We start from the raw sequence: 20143 nt of genomic DNA on the forward strand, positions 1-20143 counted from the left end.
GTGCACAGGAGGCTGCGGAGCCCCAGGGGTGCCGAGCTGGTGTGTGGGATGAACAGGACACAGCAGCATGGGGCCGGGGTGCACAGGAGGTGTGGGGCCAGGGTGGACAGGAGGCTTCGGAGCCTGGGGAGGGGGGACCAGGGTGGTGTGTGGGGAGAATAGGACGCAGCAGCGTGGGGTGGGGGTGCACAGGAGGCCACGGAGCCCCGGGGGGTGGGGGGCGGCCTGGCTGGACAGTGGCCCGGACGGGCTGAGTAGGCAGAGAAGGGAGGTCAGGAAAGGCGCTGGCCACGTCTGTGGGTCGGGGTGAGGCTTCGACCCCAAAGGGAAGGGGAAACACCACCGAGACGTGGGCTGCCCCCCATGTCTTTCCCTGGCCAGTTTCCTCACCTGTGAGACGGGAGGGACAATAGATTCCATTTATGTGCCTCGAAGGGATATAATGGGGATTAATTACCGTCCTGTCTGTAATATACTTGGAGCTCTTTAGAGAAAGGCACTATATTCCATGAAAGCAAAGCCTTATTCTAATTGTGTATTTATTGATTAAGTGACAATCAAAGTCAATACTTATGGGAAAAATTGCTACCTCTCTGCTCCCCACAAACGAATCCCACGTGTACGGATACAGAACATATTTAAACTTACATATAAGAGCATTAAAGTGGTCATTAACGAGACTTCTTAGCATCTAATCAGACATTATTAATGAGATTAAAAGCCATGTTAATTAACATTCAATAGACCAGAATTTAGTTTCCAACGGCACAGATAGTTCAGTTGAGAGTTGAGGGTGCCCTCTCGCATTCACACGGGAATAGAGCGTTGACTATCGGAACGATTTTTGTCTGGGGAGAATTTATTGGGATGCGGTGTCTGAAGCAAGTCAACGTGTCCATCGACGGGTACCATGTCCCAGGCTCCAGAAATGTGTGTTTCAGATTCAGATATAGTTCATTACGGAACAAAAAGTTTTTGTGCCAAAACCAATTTCAGCAGAATTCCAAACATTCTTTCAAGAGGGTATGAATTTCATTCTATTATCTAATCCTGTAATACTTTTTTATCCACTCTAACTCATGAGGAACATGGCCGGGCTTGTTCCTAGCATGCAAAATATGCTGGTCTTTGACCTCGTACTGGCCTGTGTTCAGAATCCCAGCATGTGTTGACATTCAGATATGGAAACCAACTTTGGTTGAATGTCATTTGTTTGCGTTTCAGAAGAGCTACAATGATCAGTGGTTAAAAAAAAAAAATTACACCCACTTTAATTTTGATGTTTGCATCTGGCAATATGGTGTTTTGGAAGGGAAATGTCATGCTGAGCAAAGTGCTTCACTACCGGGGACCTCAGCTAAGGTGGTTGGTCCACATGGTTCAGCTTTAGGAGTCCGTGGTTCGACCAAAATAGTACACCAAGGTGATAATACTTCCATGTCATGGAAAAGGGCTTGTCCTTATTTTAATCCTGTACAATACAGTGAAGATCATACTAAACTTCCTGTGTTTGCAACAAATAAACCTTTAAAGGATAAACTCAGTATCAAGGTTCTGCAAGTATCCTAAGTAGCTATTTATACACTTCACTAATCTTTGTAATTGGCTTGTCTTTTACTGCCATTAATTAGATGATGTAGTATTCCATTAATAAGAGGGACACACCTCAGCATTTTTACCTTTAATTATAGACTTCACTAGACACTTAGGCTATTGACAAAATAGCCTATATATTGCCTGAAATATATATATATATATTTATATATAAATATTTTTATTTATATATAAAATAAATATATTTTTATTTATATGTAAAATATATATATTTATATATAAAAGTATTTTATAATGAGGAAGTATAAATACTTTTATATATAAATATATATATATATATATATTTTTTTTTTTTACAGAGCATATGTGTTTATTATTGAATCCCTAGCCCCTAGCATTGCACCTGACATGTGATGTGCACTATACTATCTGCCCAAAGTATATGCGCACAGACTTACCTTTTTTGGTTCTCTTTCAGCATCCTTACCCTTCTGAAGAACAGAAAAAGCAGTTGGCACAAGACACGGGACTCACCATCCTTCAAGTGAACAATTGGTAAGTAATTTGGCTTTGCGTTTGCACACAATCTGCTTCCCCCTCTGGCAACCTGCAGCTAATGTTTTGCATTGAGAAGACACACCCAGTTGTTGCTGTTTTCCCTGGTGGCTTGCAGATCCAGAGGTGAAAATAAACGGTTGACTGATAGGTGAGAGCACTTGCCGGGCTGGGAGAAACCCGAGACACACACACACACACACACACACACACACACGCACACACACGCACACACACCAACACTGCATTGCTTTCCATCCGAATCTTAGGCATAGTGTAAATAAGTCTTTAATTCACGTTCACCGTGGCTCCATAAATGGCTTTTTACCCCCCCCCCACCTTTAGGAAAATCGATAGAAAGAATGGTATCATCCTATTTTCTGTGGAACAAGAAAATCCACCATCACATATCAGTCAGGTCTTAAATTCAGTGAATAACTAACTGCGGTTATTTTGTTGGGGCTGAGCACTCGAGGATAGTCTCCCGTTGCCTCCTATCTTCCGTTCCATGGAAAAAGAGATATTATTTATGTCTCCACTTTGAAGCTATTCAAAACCCGATGTATCTCCGGGCTGTGCAATACTGTTTCTAAATAAATGTGTGAATTCCTGATTTGGGGGAAGCTGAGATCCCGTACCAAGTACCGGCCAACAATCTTCTGACAACGTGCGGTGGTATGGCAATGAGGCTTTGGGGAAGTATGATTTATGACCCTTTGTGAGTGTGCTGAAAGCCAGGTTCATATAATCACCCGGAGCTAGTGTCATATTTGAAGGGTATCGAAATCCAATATCCTCTCAAACTAAGTGTATCTAATTAATTGTCCTAATATTTTTAGATTAGTGTTTATGATGGGGAAACCCTATCCTCTTTGAAGTAAAACCCAGAAAGGGCCCACAGCCTGGTTGGGGAAAGGGGAGAGCGGGGAATGCCAGTTGGCAGACAGAAGTATTTCTTTCTGTTCAATAAGTGTCAAAGATTAATATTACCGAATCTCTGATTACATGGCCTAATCCATTTTGGTGAATAAATTTGTTCTCGATGTCCATTGCACCTACATTAACAGACCCTTCTCTGTTAGAGAGCCTGGGAGCCTTTGGGAGAGATTCCAGATATATTAAACCCCATTACAGAAAATGTAATTTCTGTCAATATAATCCCATGTATTCTTCAATTTAGTATTTTAGAGATAACAAGCTACTTACAATATATTTGCCTTTGGAGGATTAATTCACAAAGTGCACTATCTGCAAGACACAGACAGACTCACATAAGCATAGCTTGTAAGGGTTATCAATTTCGACGACCTGACCGCAGCCTCGGGAGATCAATTTTTGCAGGCCTTTTTAGTCGAGTGGCTGGGGAGCCAAGGGGAGCCATACCGTCCCTCCGGGTGCCGCTGGGAGCGTGTCCCTGCCGAGGATTTGTGTCGGCCTGTGTACCCGCTCTTGTATCTTAATTCTCGAGACTGTTGATACTGTATATTTGCACTTAGGCTTCAGGTCCTCCTGGACGAAGTTTATAGGGTAGAGCATCAATTTTGCGTGCACGTCTGAATTCAGGTGTCTCTTCAAGGTTAAACCGATGGTGTGATTTCATTTTTATTTTACTTATTTATTTTTTTAAAATGTGGGGGGGTTTTGGTGCGATTTTAATACAACGGAGGCGGTGCTAATGTTATTTCCCTGGGAAATGTTCCCATCGGAGGGCCACGGAGCGACAGGGCCAGCCCTGCTTAAGGAAGGCCCCAGCGCTGCCGCCAGGTGATGTCTCGCACTCGCCATCGCCATCGCCATCGGCCTCCCCCTCGCCCTTCAGGGTGGTTAGCAAACTCCCAACTACACGTTGTTGCCGGAGCACAGATCCCCGTGCAACTTGCCTTCCCGAGGCGGACAAACTTGAGGGATCTTGCCTGCGGGTGCCTGGGCAGGCAGGCACTCCCGGGACACCAAACAGTATGCAGTTGTCACTCTCCTGGCTTCTGTGCGGTGGTCAGAAAGCAACTTCCTCTGTTTTGCAAGTAGAAGAGGAAAAAGGGACCTTAAAAGAGTCCTAACACTTTCCAAAGTTTTATATGCAGACGTATCACAAGCGTCCCGCTGACACTCAGTCCTGCGCAGGTGCGTGAACACAAACCACGTTTACATGATTCTGTGCTCACCTGGCGCTGTGTCCTGTCCCAGTGTCCTCGCTACTTCTGCACGCAGTAGGAAGTGGCTTTGGCTGGCGCTTCATCGTTTCGTATTCGGCCACTGTTTCAGCTCTAACAGCTACGTGGTAGAGAATTTCCCCGTAACTAAATAAAAGTTGTCAGAGAGATTGTTTCTCCCGCATTTGGTGAATGATGACGTTCCTGTGTCTGATTTAAGTTTCTAATGGTTTATTAATTTTCATCCAAACCGTCAACTTTTAAGGAGCTGATAGTAAGGGCACCTGGGTGGCTCAGTGGTTGAGTGTCTGCCTTTGGCCCAGGGCGTGACCCCGGGGTCCCGGGATCGAGTTCCGCATCGGGCTCCCCGCAAGGAGCCTGCTTCCCCCTTTGCCTGTGTCTCTGCCTCTCTCCCTCTCTCTCTGTGTCTCTCATAAATAAGTAAATAAAATCTTTTTTTTTTTTTTTAAAGAGCTGATAATAGATTTTTTTTTTTGGCTTTGGGTAGGAAATAGGTTGCAAACATGGGGAAACCCAGATGGTACTGTATGAAAACCGGAGGTGTCAGAGCATCTTAAATTGTGGCGTGCTTGAAGACTAATGGCACCATAACCACTGAAGGCTTTTCAGTTCACTTTACCAGGATAAAAAAATTACACAAAGCTTTGTTGGGAGCTTATAAAACATTCTTCCCGTATTGAGCGTCGAGCCCAAGTTACTTCCTTCTGGAAAGCATAATTAAAAGAAAGTCCTCATTACTATTTTGACATGTCCCCTTCACTCCATTTAGCCACAGCATTTAAAAATGTGTGTCTTCCTTCTTGGATTTCTCAAAACTTGTTAACACACATGTACATTTTGTAGGAACTGTGAGTCACTGTTGAAGAGATTTAATGAAATGCTGAAGGGCAGGTTGGGTGTAGATCAGTCATAATTATTGGCAGCGACATAACGTATCGACGTACGCAAAGTGAAAGTGAAAAACATAGACTCGTGTCTAGCTGTTTGCTTGTCACAGAAAACCCAGGCCGCTGCAGCTCCAAGTGAGGTTTTGGCTGAAAACTAGAGGAGCAAAGTTTGGTGTGTTTAAGGGCTGGTTCATCCCACCCCCGAGTGGATCCTCCACTTCCCTAATTGCCCTGAGGGGTACAAACTACAGGCTGTGGCCAGCGAAGGCCAAGGCAGATGGGATCCAGGGGGAGAAGAGACAATGGGGAGAGTTTAAGTGGAACATAACAAGACAGGCTTGATTAATTAAAAGAAAATCTGCATTAAAAGAAATAGCTCTTGTAGCTCAAATGTTAGATCTGCTCGTCAGAATGAAACACAGAGAGGAGGAACCCTCACATGGTGGCTAACGGTGCGTGTAGGGCCCGGGCCCGGGGATGGAAGGTGAACTGTATTAGATGAGACGTCGGAGGGTGAGTCTATGCCGACGCCTTTTTGAGAATCGAGGCAATTGTGCAAATAATTTGGGTGAAAACACTTTTACCTTAATTGTTTACGTATCTGAGGCCACTGCCTGTTTTGGAAAAAATCGACTTCCGTAACTCACTGCCTTAATGAATGATTCGATCTAGCAAGGCCGCGGTCGACGTAGACGTAAGAGCGCAGTAATGTCTGAACCACAGTACGTGCCCTGCATTCATTCGTGTGTTCTTCTTCCTTTGCTTTCTCACCCCCAATTATGATCCGATATCCCAAAATGAGAAATAATGGCCTTTGGGACTTTTGCCTTTTGGTCTTTCCATTGTTGTGGCCGTTATGTCAGCTGTGCAAACATATTACTGATCGGTTGAACGTTTCAGGCATTTGGGCAGAAACGTCTTAAATTCTGAGACGGTTATTTAGATCTTTAACGACGTAGGTAGGACTTTACAGAAAACACATAAACCCAAAGCCAGTACTCGGTTCTTTTTTTCTCCCGAATGCACCGACTTTATTTTTAGGCTTGGAGACGTGAGCGTGGCATGGCCCGACTTCTACGTTTTCACAGCCGCGTTACAGACCTGGGCCCTCCACATGATGCAGACTTGGGCCTGCGCTTGTGTCTTCCTTGCCGGGTGCCTCAGACACATTCTTCCTCTGCAGAGTTCTAGCCTAGGGTGTATTGAATGAATTTTTACAGTTTCCTTGTTTACTACTACTCATCCAGACAGTTTCCGATTAAGGCCTAATGTTAAATGATTATTTCTTTATGCTCTGAGAAGGCGATACGGATCTTAGGTGCAAAACCCATAGTGTATGTGAAATTCAGTACGTATGCAGAAAGAAAAAAAAAATCACTATCAGTTGGGTGCATGAAATTCCAGGGAGCATCCTGACATCCGAGGTGACACTTTGCAGAACTATCACAGCTCTACCGTCCTCGGATTTAGTACATATACCAGATTTTCCTAGTTACTTCATTTACTACCTTCAAAACTACGAAGCATTCGGGCATCACTTCCCATTTATTACCAGTGGGGGCAGCGGGGGCGGGGGGGGCGGGGAGTATGTTATCCTTAGAGATTTATGCCGGTGGCAGGTAAAAAAATGTAAACTTATTTCGAAAAAAAATAGGATCTCCCTTATAACAAACAGATTCAACTGTTAAAGGTCAGGTTTCTTTCTGAGTTATGGTAATACTGCAGCAAATACTTTTATCAGTAATCAAAGATTCTCTAAATACAGGTACCTGTGTCGATGTAAATGTTAAAACATTCACAAATTATCCTTTCAACTTCTGTGATCTAAAAATCAATAGGGGGTCACCGGGTTTCATAGAATTGCTCTGCTTTTTCTTCCAACATAATTTAATAATACATTTTACAGATGTTGTTTAAACATTAGGCACAGATTGTTTTGTCAATAAAGCTAAACAGAGGCATGACACAAAAGCAAGGAAAACAGATGTAAAAAACAGTGCACCATGCAAGAAGCACTGGGTCATTTGTTTGCTATTCAACTGCAAAATGAAAGTGCAGGGTGTATAGTGATTTTCCTGGCCCAGAAACCACCTAGGGATGAAACAACTTCACACACAAAAGGTAATTTTATTAAGCAGGTGGTTTAACTTTTTCCCTCGAGAATTTCCGTGTAACCTACATTTAAGGTAGACTTCCTAATTGATCAAGGGAGTAACAGGTGCAGTATTTTTGAAAGGAGAAGGAGAAGTAGACTAACTCTCCGGCATGTTTCGGAGTGGCTTGTTGTTCTCCGAGTCCCAGCTAATTGCTACGCTTTTCACCTGAAGCGTCAATTCTAATAATATTAGCTTTATGGGCACTGACTGTGGGCTTTAGATTACAGCAATCGGTAACACTCACTAGATAAAATACCGTCTAGTTGCTCATAAGAAAAAATATCGAAATCAGTCAAAAAAAAATGTCTAGCTTGCATATTGCCTGAGACAGGGCTGGCGGGGTGCCAGCCGGGCGGGGTGTTGTTGGGAAAGCCCAGCAAACAGCTCGCAGGGAAGGGAGCTGGGAATCTAGAAACCTTCAGGTATCGTCATGTCAGGGAGTCTTAGGAGTTCAACAGAGACGCCGCTTCTGGCTGCAGAGTCTCAAAGTTTCCAGCCAACAGCCCCCTTTGAAAATATGACTCCGCAGTCGGCTAAGTGTACTTTGTTGTGTGTGCATTTACAGCAGAATTTTTTTTAATTTTTATTTTTTTAATTTTTAGAATATTTTCTTTATTTATTTACTCACGAGAATCAGAAAGAGAGAGAGAGAGGCAGAGACACGGGCAGAGGGAGAAGCAGGCTCCATGCAGGGAGCCCGACGTGGGACTCGATCCCGGGACTCCAGGGTCACGCCCTGAGCCGAAGGCGGGTGCTAAACCGCTGAGCCACCCAGGCGTCCCCAAAGTGGGCTTTAAAACGAAGTCTGTATGAGACAAAGAAAGTACACTATATAACCATAAAGTAGAAAATCCAACAAGGAGATATCCCAATTGTAAGTTTTATCTCCATAAACATGGAAGCAGCCAAATGCATGAAATAGTAATAACAGACATGAAGGAACTAATCTGTGGGGGACAAGGATAGTAGGGAACTGTCGTAGACTCCACTGATGTTAATAGACAGATGATCTAAACAGAAAATCAAGGAGAAAATGTGTTTGGATGAATGGCGCATTGGAACGTGTGGACTTAACAGCTATGCAAGGGCAGAGGAGGAGGGAGGTGCGGGCTGCGGGCGGTGGCTCTGGAAGGCCGCAGGGTGGGGCAAGCGCTGTGTGTCCCCGGGCAGCGTTCAGAGCAGTTCGGGACCACACAGAGGTGTGAGGCCTACAGGCCACCTGCCACCTGCTCGAGTACCTGAGGACCACGCCCGGGGCGGGGGGGGGGGGCTGCGGCTCAGGGAGGGGGCGAGTTTATCCCCCACGAGCCTCCCGTGATGCCTTTCTGGGCTGCGACACCGGGCGGTGGGGGTGGTGGTGATCGACCTTGAACTAGGGCAGCAGGACTCGCCGCCAGGCCTGACAAAGCCAGACTGGCCGTTTTTGGGGTCGCGGTGCAATTACCTGGTGGGAGAAATGGGAAGAACCTGGCCGCGTGTGGTGCAAGCTGTTAGAGCAGGACCCAGGGAAGAGCGGGCACCCAGGGTGGCTGAGCCACCAGCGCCCCCGGAGCCTCATGACCGCGTGCAACTCACACGGGGCGAGGAAGGGACGCGCTGAGCCGCAGCATCTCGGGTGTCTTCCCCACGCCTCGCCTGCTGACACGCGTGTCCTTGACCCAGTCGCTGTGTGTCCGCGGGCCACAGCTTCCTCTGCTGCGGTGCACAGGAGGGACCCACCGATGGGACTGCGTCCCCGCACCCCGCCGGCCTATGCTGGCCTGCCCGAGACTGCGATCCACCTAGAAGCACCGAGAAGCACCGAGAAGCGAGGCGATCGCTGCAAAACTGACTCCGCCTGGGCCTTGGGCCAGGGGTCGGGGAGACAACCCCGGGTCCTCTGGATACAGAGAAATACAGGGAAATTCATTTAAAAAGTCGCTCTTTTTCCTTCATCTTAAATAAGCAGATCAAGCAACCGTAAAATAAAAACTGGGTTGAAATTAAACATTATCACAAGACACGAACAACATGTGTGCTGTCACTGTCGGATTCATAATAAAGATAAATCAGTCGTCTCGAGCAGTGCGCTCGGAGCCTGTGAAGGGCATGACAGATAAGAGGCTTGAAATTTCTGAAGTTGCTGTGCAGCAAAGTTTGGCTTTTCCCCAGGCGTCCCATCTTTTTCTCCCGTAATTTCGTACGTGACGAACTTTTCCAGCGGGTGCATTAATAACCTAGAAGTAATGGGTTGTCAGGTGTCAGTTAGATAAGATTAAGCCTCATCCGTGTGCCTCCTCGCAGGGGCTTGCAGGTCAGGAGAAGGTTCTGGGCGGCGTGGCTGCCTCGTGCCCCGCCCGCGCCCCGTGGCGCTGCTCCCCGAGGCCTGGCACCTGCTCCGGACACGCAGCCCGCGCAGCCGCAGGCCTGGGGCCCCGACTGTGCGCGACAAGGGCACACATGTCCCAGCCGCCTCCTTCCTGTAGACTGATTGATTCCAGGGTTTCAAACGTTCCTGTCTTGTCCTGGGAGGGAGCCCCGCAAGGGGCCAGGGCCTCGCTGAGAGGGCCGGCGAGGCCCTGAGCGTTCCGAGGTTCCTAGCGAGTCCGGTGTAGGTCTCTTCTTGTCAGATGGGTCTTAAGTGTGTTTACATAAGTTTGCCTTTCTGGTATTTTCTGCTTGCACAGACCTGATCGCCACCAATCCTGTGTCCCCGTTGCTGAGGCTGGGCCCGGGGGGTGGCCGCTGAGCCCCGAAGGGCCGCCGAGCTGTGCGCACAGACCCCTCGGCCCTCTCTTACCTCGTCACCACCTCGCTTTGGGCTGCACCCGCCTAAAGCAAACGGCAGTCCTGAGTGGTTAAAAAAAAAATCAGCCCAAAATATATTTAAAAAAAGGGGGGAGGTGCAAATGTTACCTCCTGGTTGAATAAAACCAATTCTCTCAAAGGGCGGGGAGGAAACATTTCTGGGGGAAACGTCCTCTGGGATGTGTGGGCCCCGTGGCTCCCGTGGCTCCCGTGTGTGAATACCCAGAGTTTTGGGTAGACGCTTAGGTTTTTGTTTTGCTTCCTTCTTGATTTTTAGGGGGAAAGGGAACATTCACAGCCGACCAGCCAGCCAGACGGTAACCTCCAACAGCGCGATGCCCATACCTCTGGCAGGACAGGGCTCTCCCTGTCACCATTGATGCTTCCCTTTTTACTTCCATTCTTACGAGGCTTTTAAGCCTGACCCAGGAGTATGGGAAATAATGAATTACTATCCTGGGCTCTTGACACCTGAACAATAACAAATAAACAACAACAACAACAAAAAAAACCCTTAATCTGTCGCCATCCTTGAGAGCTCTTCTTTCCCTCTTTACCCTCTTAACCAATGTGACTAAAGGACCTCATGCCTCCCGAGATGTGATTTGATGGCTGGAGAAGGGAAAAGGCCTTTGCTTTCCCAAATACCACTTTTTCAAGGCCAGTGGGGGAATTAGTGGTCTTGGGTTCTAAATGTAATTCAGCTTTAAAAAAAAAAAAAAAAAGGATTTCCTGTCATTGGAGAGACCTGGCTTAATGTTGTTAAAATCACTATATTTTAAGATTCGTAGATTGCCTAGGGATGGAAGTCAAACGCACTGTGATTGAAAAATATGTGTATTTAAGTTTCCAGTGCTTTCTACCCTAGGACACTGGTTTGAGTGTAAATCAGTCGTTTTGAGAGTTGTCGTCCACTTGCGGGGTTTGTTGGCCTCTATCCCTTGAACATCTGCTATGGTTGACTTTATTTGATTCCTACTTTGGGTCAGAGTTCATATGTGCTTGGAAAGGGCAGGGAGTAGGGGATGTTGAAAAAGCACATGGAAAGAACTGGACATGTCCAAAGACGTCAGATCTCAGCTCCCACGGCTGGTCACCTGGCAGTCCTGTTTACAAAAAGGAGAGTACAAGAGGTTATGGCAGAGATTCCCACCCTTAGGGCCAAGTAGTGGGGGCTGAGCGGGACTAGGGGCCAGAAGAGGCATATCGAAATCGTTTTGAGTGAACGTAGTATAAAAGAGCCTATCGGGAATTAACTTTTGATTTCGGTCGTGCTATTTAAGATTCCAAATAACAAAGGGATATGAGATTTTGAAGTTTATGAAAAGGGAGCCTGGATTAAAATTTTAGGAACACTATGTTTAAGAAGGTCAGAGCCCAAGTCCTGGATGGGATTTTTTTTTTTAATATTTTATTTATTTATTCATGAGAGACACACAGAGAGAGGCAGAGACAAGGGAGAGGGAGAAGCAGGCTCCCTGCGAGGAGCCCCGATGTGGGACTCGATTCCGGGACCCCGGGATCACGCCCTGAGCTGAAAGCAGACGCTCCACCGCTGAGCCACCCGGGCATCCCCGACCTGGATGGGATTTTATGCATCATTTGACAGATGGGGCTCAGGGCTTTACAATGTGAGGCTGCTAATTAGAGGCAAGGATGGGGCCGATTTCCTTGTTCAGCACCTCTTCCTTTCTACCATTACGGATTTATTATTAACAGATTTATTAAGATACAACTCACACACCATGAGGTTCACCCATCTAAATTGTACAACTCAAAAAAAAAAAAGCGTACAACTCAATGGTTTTTAGTATATTCCACAGATACTGTGTAACTGTCGCCATAATCAATTCTAGAGCATTTTTACTACCTGGGAAAGAAGCCCTGTAGGGGTCCCTGCGTGACTCAGTCCGTTGAGCATCCAACTCTTGATTTTGGCTCTGGTCATGATCTCAGGGTCTTGAGATTGAGCTTCCGCATTCGGCTCCACGTTCAGCGGGGTGTCAGCTCAAGATTCTCTCTCTCTCCCACTGCCCTTTCACTCCCGCTCACTCTCTCTCTCAAAAACATCCTTAAAAAATATATATATATTATATTTATATATAAATATATTATATATAAATAATAAATTCATATATTATATATATAGATAAATATATTTATATATTTTATAAATAAATATAAATATTTATACACATTTATATATAAAATATATTATATATATATATATAAATATATAAACCCTGTTGCCTTTAGCTATTGCTCCTCCCACACTTCCACCCCTCATGCTCTGTCTTTAATGATTTACCTACTATCCTGGACATTTCCCATCGATGTGATCATGTAAACATGTAGCCCTTAGGGACTGGCTCCTTTCACTCCGCGTATTGTTTTCAAGGTTCATGGATGTAGCAGGTAGTGGTGCTAGGCTCCCCTTTGTGGCTGAGGAAGGTTCCCTTGTCGAGACAGACCCCGTTTTGTTTATCCATTCATCAGTTGCTGTGCATTTGGGTTGTGTCCACCTTTTGTGGCCAGTAGCGTTCAGGTTCAGGTTTCGGGACCATTAGGTATTTTTGAGAATCATAACGACAGCGTCTCAACAAACCCTCGCCTTTGGTCTTAAATTTTCAAAGCTCTTTTCATAGATGTCCACGCACGAGGTCATCGCAGTTGCCGCACCTGAATGCTCCTGCGAGCTCAGAGCCGTGAGAGTGGCAGTTTTCCCACTCGATTCTCACACCCTTCTCCCTAGACGCTGCTCTGACCCACCCCGTCCTTGGCCAGTGTTTTGACCGTAATAGCGCTGAGTGATATTGTGCAAAGGAAAGGAGAGCCGCTCAAATGAAACACACAGTCTCCCTATTTCCTCAGTGTGACTTAGATGACCATTAGCGTTTTCCAAAGCCTTGCTAAGTTCCAAGAGGAGGTCATCCTATTTGTTTACTGCCTTCCTTTGAAAAATTTTGTCATATACTCCAACGGAGAGATTATTATTATTATTTTTTTGCCTATAATTGGCTCCATTTGCATTTAAGGCCTCCGAGCTACATTGTGATACGCATCAGAGAGAACCCAGGTTTCAAGCTTTACTGATTGAAGCAGAAGTTCGATGAACCTTCTAAGGGGTAGACATGGACCTCCATTTGGCCCAGGCTTCATTATGCCATCCTGTAGTCTCACTTGTGACCGGGTGAAAGCAGAAATCAAGCTAAATTTCGAGATACCCTTCCTTGGAGTGGAGACTCCAGGCCTGGGAAGTTTTGAGCCAGCGAAGCCTTGGGTTGCTAAGGCAACTAAAGGAAAGATCCTTCAGAAAGGAAGTTGCTCAGAGACCCTCCATCGGGGGGACCGGGAGTCTACTCTGTACCCCTTATGTACACCAGGGCCGGTTACCATTCTCACACAAGCGGGTTGCAATTCCAATCACGCAGAGGAAGTTTTACTTGGGGGAAAAAATGTGTATTTGATCATTTGGGTGGCCGTACAGCCCAATTGCCTGGAATATTCATGGTTTATGCCTATTGCCCAACGTAATTATTTATAGTGCCCATTTACTCTCAAAAGTATCTGACCTTCAGTGATAAATTATGCAGCCCTCCTATTTATAATGGAAATTGGCAGAACATTAAGATTTGTTTGAAATAAACGTATTTATTCTGCATGATGTTTAAGGGATGCCTAGTTAGATGCAATTTTGTTTACTTCTTGTGAAAATGGGAAAATTAGAATTTATACAAAAAATGGTTCAGCTTAAACCAAAGAGAGATACATCAGTCCTTTGAAGATATTATTATACCTACTTGAGCTTTTTCAATACTATAGGAGGTTCTCTTATCCTAGATTGCCTTGTCACATGTTCATTGTGCCAATAACCTTTAACATTCCGTATCCCTTAAGCAAACCACTATTTTTGTTTTACATTTGTGCAGTTATACAAACTCAAATTTGGCAAATTGTCATATTTCAGTAAATATTGAACAAATACTATTTTATTACATATGCTTTATGTCATATCATGGATACCTAAGATATTTTTAACTATTGAGCATTTCTCACGCTAGTTCTGGCAAGATATCCCCACAATTTGTTCCATTGAGTTTGGAGCCTGGTACTTTAGTGATGTAGAAAGTCATGGGTAGTAGCAGAAGAAATAGAGATGGGCCACTAAAGGAGCACCCTTTGCTTTGAATTCAAGTCAGATTAAAGGTTTTAGCAAGCTTTCATATATATATATATGTATATATATATATACATATATATATAAAATAATATATATATATAAAATATATATATTTATATATATTTATATAGAATAAAAAATCAGGTTATGATTTGCTTTCAAGGAAAACTTACCATAATATATAATGAGGTGATGAAATATTTGAAAGTTTATTTCAACATTTAATACCTGGGTTTGTTATTACTTTGCATTATAGTTTTCAAATAATTAGTAATTTTTTTCACTAGTTGCTTTAAAGAAAATTTTATATGTAATTCACTTCCTCAGTGGTCTTAGACAACTACCGCTCTTTCTATAGTAATTTGACAAATACATTCATCAATGCTAGAGAAGGGGAATCTTCTCAGACTGCTGATTGATGGGCTTATTGTGATCTGAGGAAATTTCAATATTCTGTTTCTAGAATGGATGGAGAGCAGAGCATGTGCTCCCTTCTCCCCTCCTGTCCACTCCCCTCTCCCACCCTCAGACACACAGATGATGTATTGCAGTCCTGGAACTGTTGGATCCGGAGGAGGTTGAGAAACTGGAAAAAGGTGCCAAAAACATGATTTCATAAGGTTTGACTTGAGATTGAGTCAACTTTCTTGAGTGTCTTAAAATCGTGTTTTATGAAATTTTATTCCACAAAGAAAGGGAGTGTGGAAGGCTTGGACCCTGAAGACTGCCAGTTATGGATCATTAAATTCAATAAGTAAATGTAAATCTGAAATGAAGAAATCCAACAAAAGATTTTGAGGTGGATTTTTGTTTAAAAGAACAGAGAGTTATTTGATAGATGATAGCTAGAACGCATTCCCTGCAGGGTCTGTTTATAAAACAGGCCTTCAAGTTATTAGGAAATGCTGACTTTCAAAATTTAAAACACATAGTGTATATAGTTTTATTTAAATGATGGTGATAAAGTTGAAAGAAATACTAGGAAGGAAATTCATGGAATAGGATAGGAAGAAAAAGAACGGAATTCTGGAGTTCAGCAACTAGCTTCCTACGTGAAATTTAATATTTGAGCAATTTTCACAAGTCTTAATTCCATAAAAATATTTATAGAGATCTACCTAAATGAATTATATAGAGATTAAATATTATATTTACTTGCTGCTTATTTTTAATTGATGAAGAATAGTATGTGTATTAATCACCAGCACTTATTCTTAAGAACACATGGTTTTAATTTTTACCAAGTATGTACGTAGGTATTCCTAACTAACACCTAAATATTAATCAAGAATGACTGTAACTAATACTTCATTTAATTGATAGTCTAGGTATATAAGGTGTCTTTACTAACATATCTTGCTATTTAATGAAATCATCTGCTTCATATCCAATTGATGTAATTTTAGCTCCTTGGGCATAGGAGGGTACTGTACGATGACACTTCTCCATTCTTAAATGGGTAGCTCCCTTTGTATTGACTATTCACTAAACCTCGATGGCAGGAGACACTATGGGGATGACTGTCATTGTGTAGAAACAATAGCATTTTGATTTCATGTGGCCGGCTGAGTTGGCCGGGGCACGCTGAAGGAACACCATGGGCTCCCCTCAGTCCTCAGTAAACAAGTAGGTGGCAAACACTGAGGAACAGGACCGAATAAAGGAGAAAATGCTCCTTTGGAAGGTGAACAAGTCTCCTCCCCCTAGTTTTGTTAGTATTACAGAGAGCTCGTACCGTGGAAGACAAAAGGCGGAAGAGGAAAGGGCAAAGCCATGTGGAAGATGTTGTCTGTGGAACCGGGAAAATGCACCCTGTGATTGGTTCTACTGGATGCCCACTGTGATCCTGCCACCCTTCCTGGTTCTCACAAAGAGAAAACTAAACTTGGCCGTCTGGTTTTGTAGGAAGTAACCAGGGCAAGGAGTAGAGGATAAACTAAAGGGCAAAGGTCAGCTTCAGAAAGCTGCATTACTAGATCTTGGTCAGGAAACTGTTCAGGTACCCAAAAATGGGGAATGAGAAGAGACAGGTAGGATTAGCAGAATGGGGGAAAAAACAACAACAACAACAACAACAACAAACTGCCCAACTTTAAAGTCTGATGATCGCTAAGCATGTAGGGGGCAGGGGCAAAAAAAAGAAAGACTAAAGGAAAGCTTCCTGTATCTCTTTTTAGCATAACTCGGGATTCATCTCCCATTCTCCTATTTTAAAAATGTAAAGAATTAAATTCAATTTTGAGATGACCCCACATCTCAGATTTTTGAAGCTTTGCTCCTCTTGCAACCTCTCATTCCCCCTTAGTAGAACTCTAGGCCTAAACAGGTAACTTAGAGTGAACAGAAATACACCTCTGTTTATGCTGACATGGAATGAAGCTGTAAGGCCAATCCATTTTCTTCCCGTCCTTGGTGAAGCATCTTGTTTCAAAAGGGGGTAACTTGGTCATGGGAAGAAATTCTAATCCATGATGCTATGAAAAAAGGAAATTTAAGAATTCTCTTCCTAACTCAGTCTTCTACCACCTAAGGGGTGTCTGGTTCTTAAAAAAAAAAAAAAAAAAAAAAAAAAAAAGTAGTTCACACAAAAATACTGTGTTTTCAAAGCAAAATGGGATTTATTAAAAAAAAATGTATACTTTGATGTTTGGGATGTGACATGAAAAGGCCACAGGGTGTTCCCCAACCATAACACTTAGAACTCAGAGGTTTACCTTTCTAAATACCCAATTTATGGCAAATTTGAGCCACATTCTATTAAACCAGGGCGTGAGGCTATTTTAATGAGTAAGAAGAACTGTCCTGTTGTCATGTATTCCTCACAGTGTCATCTAAGTTTTAAGGGCTGTGATGTTTGGACATCACTTGTAAAAGTCTCCTCTTACATCTCTAAACTAACACACTTTTAAAAGAGACCTTATGAATATGGAAAATGCTAAAGATTATGCCTATTTCATGGGTATATTTTGTCTTAAGCTGTTTGTGGTTATTGGAGAGTGGATTTTTTTTTTTTATTGGACACTCGAATTGGAATTTCATCCTTCTCTTTTTCTTTTCTCTTCAAAAACATTGTTTCTTCTTATGTTGAAGTTCTAATATATATTTATGTACTCACACATAGCTACAGATATATCTTTGAACGTACACACCACAGACGAGCTTAAAATATCTGTTTTACTGATGCTTCTCGAAATGAGTGTTCTAAGAAGGAAATACGTTCATGTAAGTTTACATAAAACCTAAGGGTCTTTTTTTGGTTCAGTGTTTAGAAAATTCTTGATAATTTAGAATCTTCCACAATGGAAAGTAAAGCATTCAGTCACAAAAGCGGGGAGGATGAGACGCAAGGTCAAAGGGCATTTTAGAAACAAACAGCTGGACCAGTTTATTTAAACAGATACAGGGATGGGGGAACTGACCTCTGTTTGACTTATAGTGGGAGGAGCAAGAATGTCATTTTATTACTTTGCCCAGAAGGAAAATGTTTTTGTATCTGAATTCACCCTGAAGCCATCTAAACACATGGCTTTACTGTATATAGCATAATTCCAGAGAGAGTATATAGAAGACAGTCTAAGATAAAATACACTAAATAGAACCAAATGTTGAGATGGTCTTAAAATCGAAAAGATGCTGTTGTTTAAAAAAAATAAAATCTTTTGCTATTTACTTAAGTTATTTTCAGATAAAGATGCCCACCATGAGACCAGATAATATTATCAGTGTTTCATGTAAGTATAGGAAGCATAATCCAATAAGATTCTGAGAGTTTACGTATTGATAATGTTCATTATATTAAAAAATCGTTCTAAATTTGTTTTCAAAAGTGCGATGTTCTAAGCGTACCTACTAATGGCGTCAAACGGTTTGGACAAAGTGATGAAGGGTTCTGAGGTTTTCAGTTTCTAAAAATTTTTATTTTATTAAATGCATGGATTCTCACCTTTGTATCTACATATCCTATAGGTAGCCTACCATCTGTGTTGTCAGTAACAGCAAATGGCTCTTGCCACCGAGACAGAAGAAAATAGCACCTGGTACCTGTGGCCTCTTAGCTAAAAGGCTGTGATGAGGTACTCGCTCTCTACACGGGGGCCAGAGCAGGTGTGGAGTAACTGCATGTAATGATGGCCCCCGGAGACCTTGAGGGGCACGCAGACAAACCTCAGCATACTGAGCAGAGAGTGTGGCCCAGATGATGAGTGGACGCAACACCCAAGAGGAACTTTCATTCTAGAAGGAACTCATTAAGATTTCATGGATGTTTGGGGCACCTGGGTGGCTTAGTTGGTTAAACATCTGACTCTTGATTTCGGCTCAGGTCATGATCTCAAGGAGGTGAGGTCGAGCCCACTTTGGGCTCCGCGCTGGGCATGGAACCTGTTTAAGATTCTCCCTCTTTGCCCCTCCCCTCTGTGTTCATTTCCCCCAGCCCCCCCCCCCCCCAGTCTCAAATACAAAAAGGAATCAGGGATGTCCAACCTAGGGAAGAGAGGGGAGAAACCTGTGGGACATGATGCGTGGTGGGTATAGTTTTCGGTTCCCCCAAGGAGCTGTCCTGTGAAATTACCTGATTCTAGATTGAATAACGCAAAATCTTCTCATAGTCACCTTGTCCATAGATGGAGAGCACTTTCAGGTAAGGCTGCAAGGGCTTTATCAGAAACAATCCAGCAGAGGCTACCTGTCTACTTGGTGGGGAAATCATAGAGGGGATTTGTGTCAGTGACCAACCCAGGTGACAGGGAAAGCCCTTTTCAAACCTGAGGTTTAATTTTCCTATGATTCCTTGGGTGTGATGGTCATGGCTTCAAACCTGAGTCGGTTCTTATGAACTGGTCTTTGGAAATCTGAACGTATGAGTGTGAAAGAAGCGATCTTTAGGATCCAGATAAGTCACTGGATCTTCTGATGCGTAGCCTTATCTTTGTCCATATGCACAAACAGTACAGTCATCAAAATTCCCAGTCTACAAATGTTCAGTCATGCTTATTCCCAGACTCAACAGTAGGGTTGTTGCCAGTGGTGACTGGCTCAAAACCAGCTCCTTTTTAGATATCTGGTTAGTCCGGAATATTCTAGATGGGTGGCACAGGAGTGGCCATGCTCTTGTCAGGATGTTGGGGGAGGAGGTGTTCACTACCATTTGCCAGCTGTATGTCATTCAGCAAGTCATGAACATCTCTTGGGTAACATGTGACCTCCAATAAGTCACTTAATTTCTCTGAGCCTTGGCTTCTCGTCTGTTTAAAAAGGTGCTCTCCCTATTTTTAGATGAATAGTAAAAGTCCTATCCACAAAATAAGATGTTTTTAAAAGGACTTTTAAAAAATGTTATCAGAGTTCCCTTCCTCTAAAAGCCTGCAGGTTATGAACAGAACCATAGATAAAGAGCTGGGTTTTCGTTTTTTTTTTTTTTTCTCTTTTACCTATATTAGTTACTCTGAAAATTACTTTTGGTATATGTGGAATATTAATATTAAATAATTTTCTAATTGGTCATGCAGTGAAGGCAGCTAATGAAAAAGCAGATTTTTTTTTCATTTTAATTGGTTATTTCACATGGTGTTTGTGCTACACCTGTGCTTATAATGAGAATGGAGAATTAATCTAACCTTCTGCTCACATGATTCCAATTTTCATGGTTTATACAAGATAATGATAACCTGATTTGCAACACAATTTGTTGTAGATCTGTGTTTTAAATATTTTTATTAGCCAGTTCGGGGACTTCATATACAAGACCTGATAAACTACCTATTGCCAGTAAGAGTTAACACTAATGGTGGCCTTTTAGTTAGATTCCAGTTTCATTATTGACTTTAATTACTTTTCCGATAATAAAAGAACATA

The 20143-nt window shown here is 43.1% G+C and overlaps 1 protein-coding gene across 11 annotated transcripts in view; it reads left to right on the forward strand.

The window, feature by feature from the left end:
• Window positions 1-20143, forward strand: part of MEIS1 (Meis homeobox 1) — a 144165-nt gene that overhangs the window by 117227 nt on the left and 6795 nt on the right. For all 11 annotated transcript variants that reach the window (XM_041755626.1, XM_041755623.1, XM_041755624.1 and 8 more), the window contains one exon: window positions 2033-2109. In XM_041755626.1, the coding sequence (XP_041611560.1) occupies window positions 2033-2109 (77 nt within the window). The remainder of the gene's footprint in view (window positions 1-2032; window positions 2110-20143) is intronic.

The sequence above is a fragment of the Vulpes lagopus genome, chromosome 5 (assembly GCF_018345385.1).
Source record: "Vulpes lagopus strain Blue_001 chromosome 5, ASM1834538v1, whole genome shotgun sequence".
Lineage (NCBI taxonomy): Eukaryota > Metazoa > Chordata > Mammalia > Carnivora > Canidae > Vulpes > Vulpes lagopus.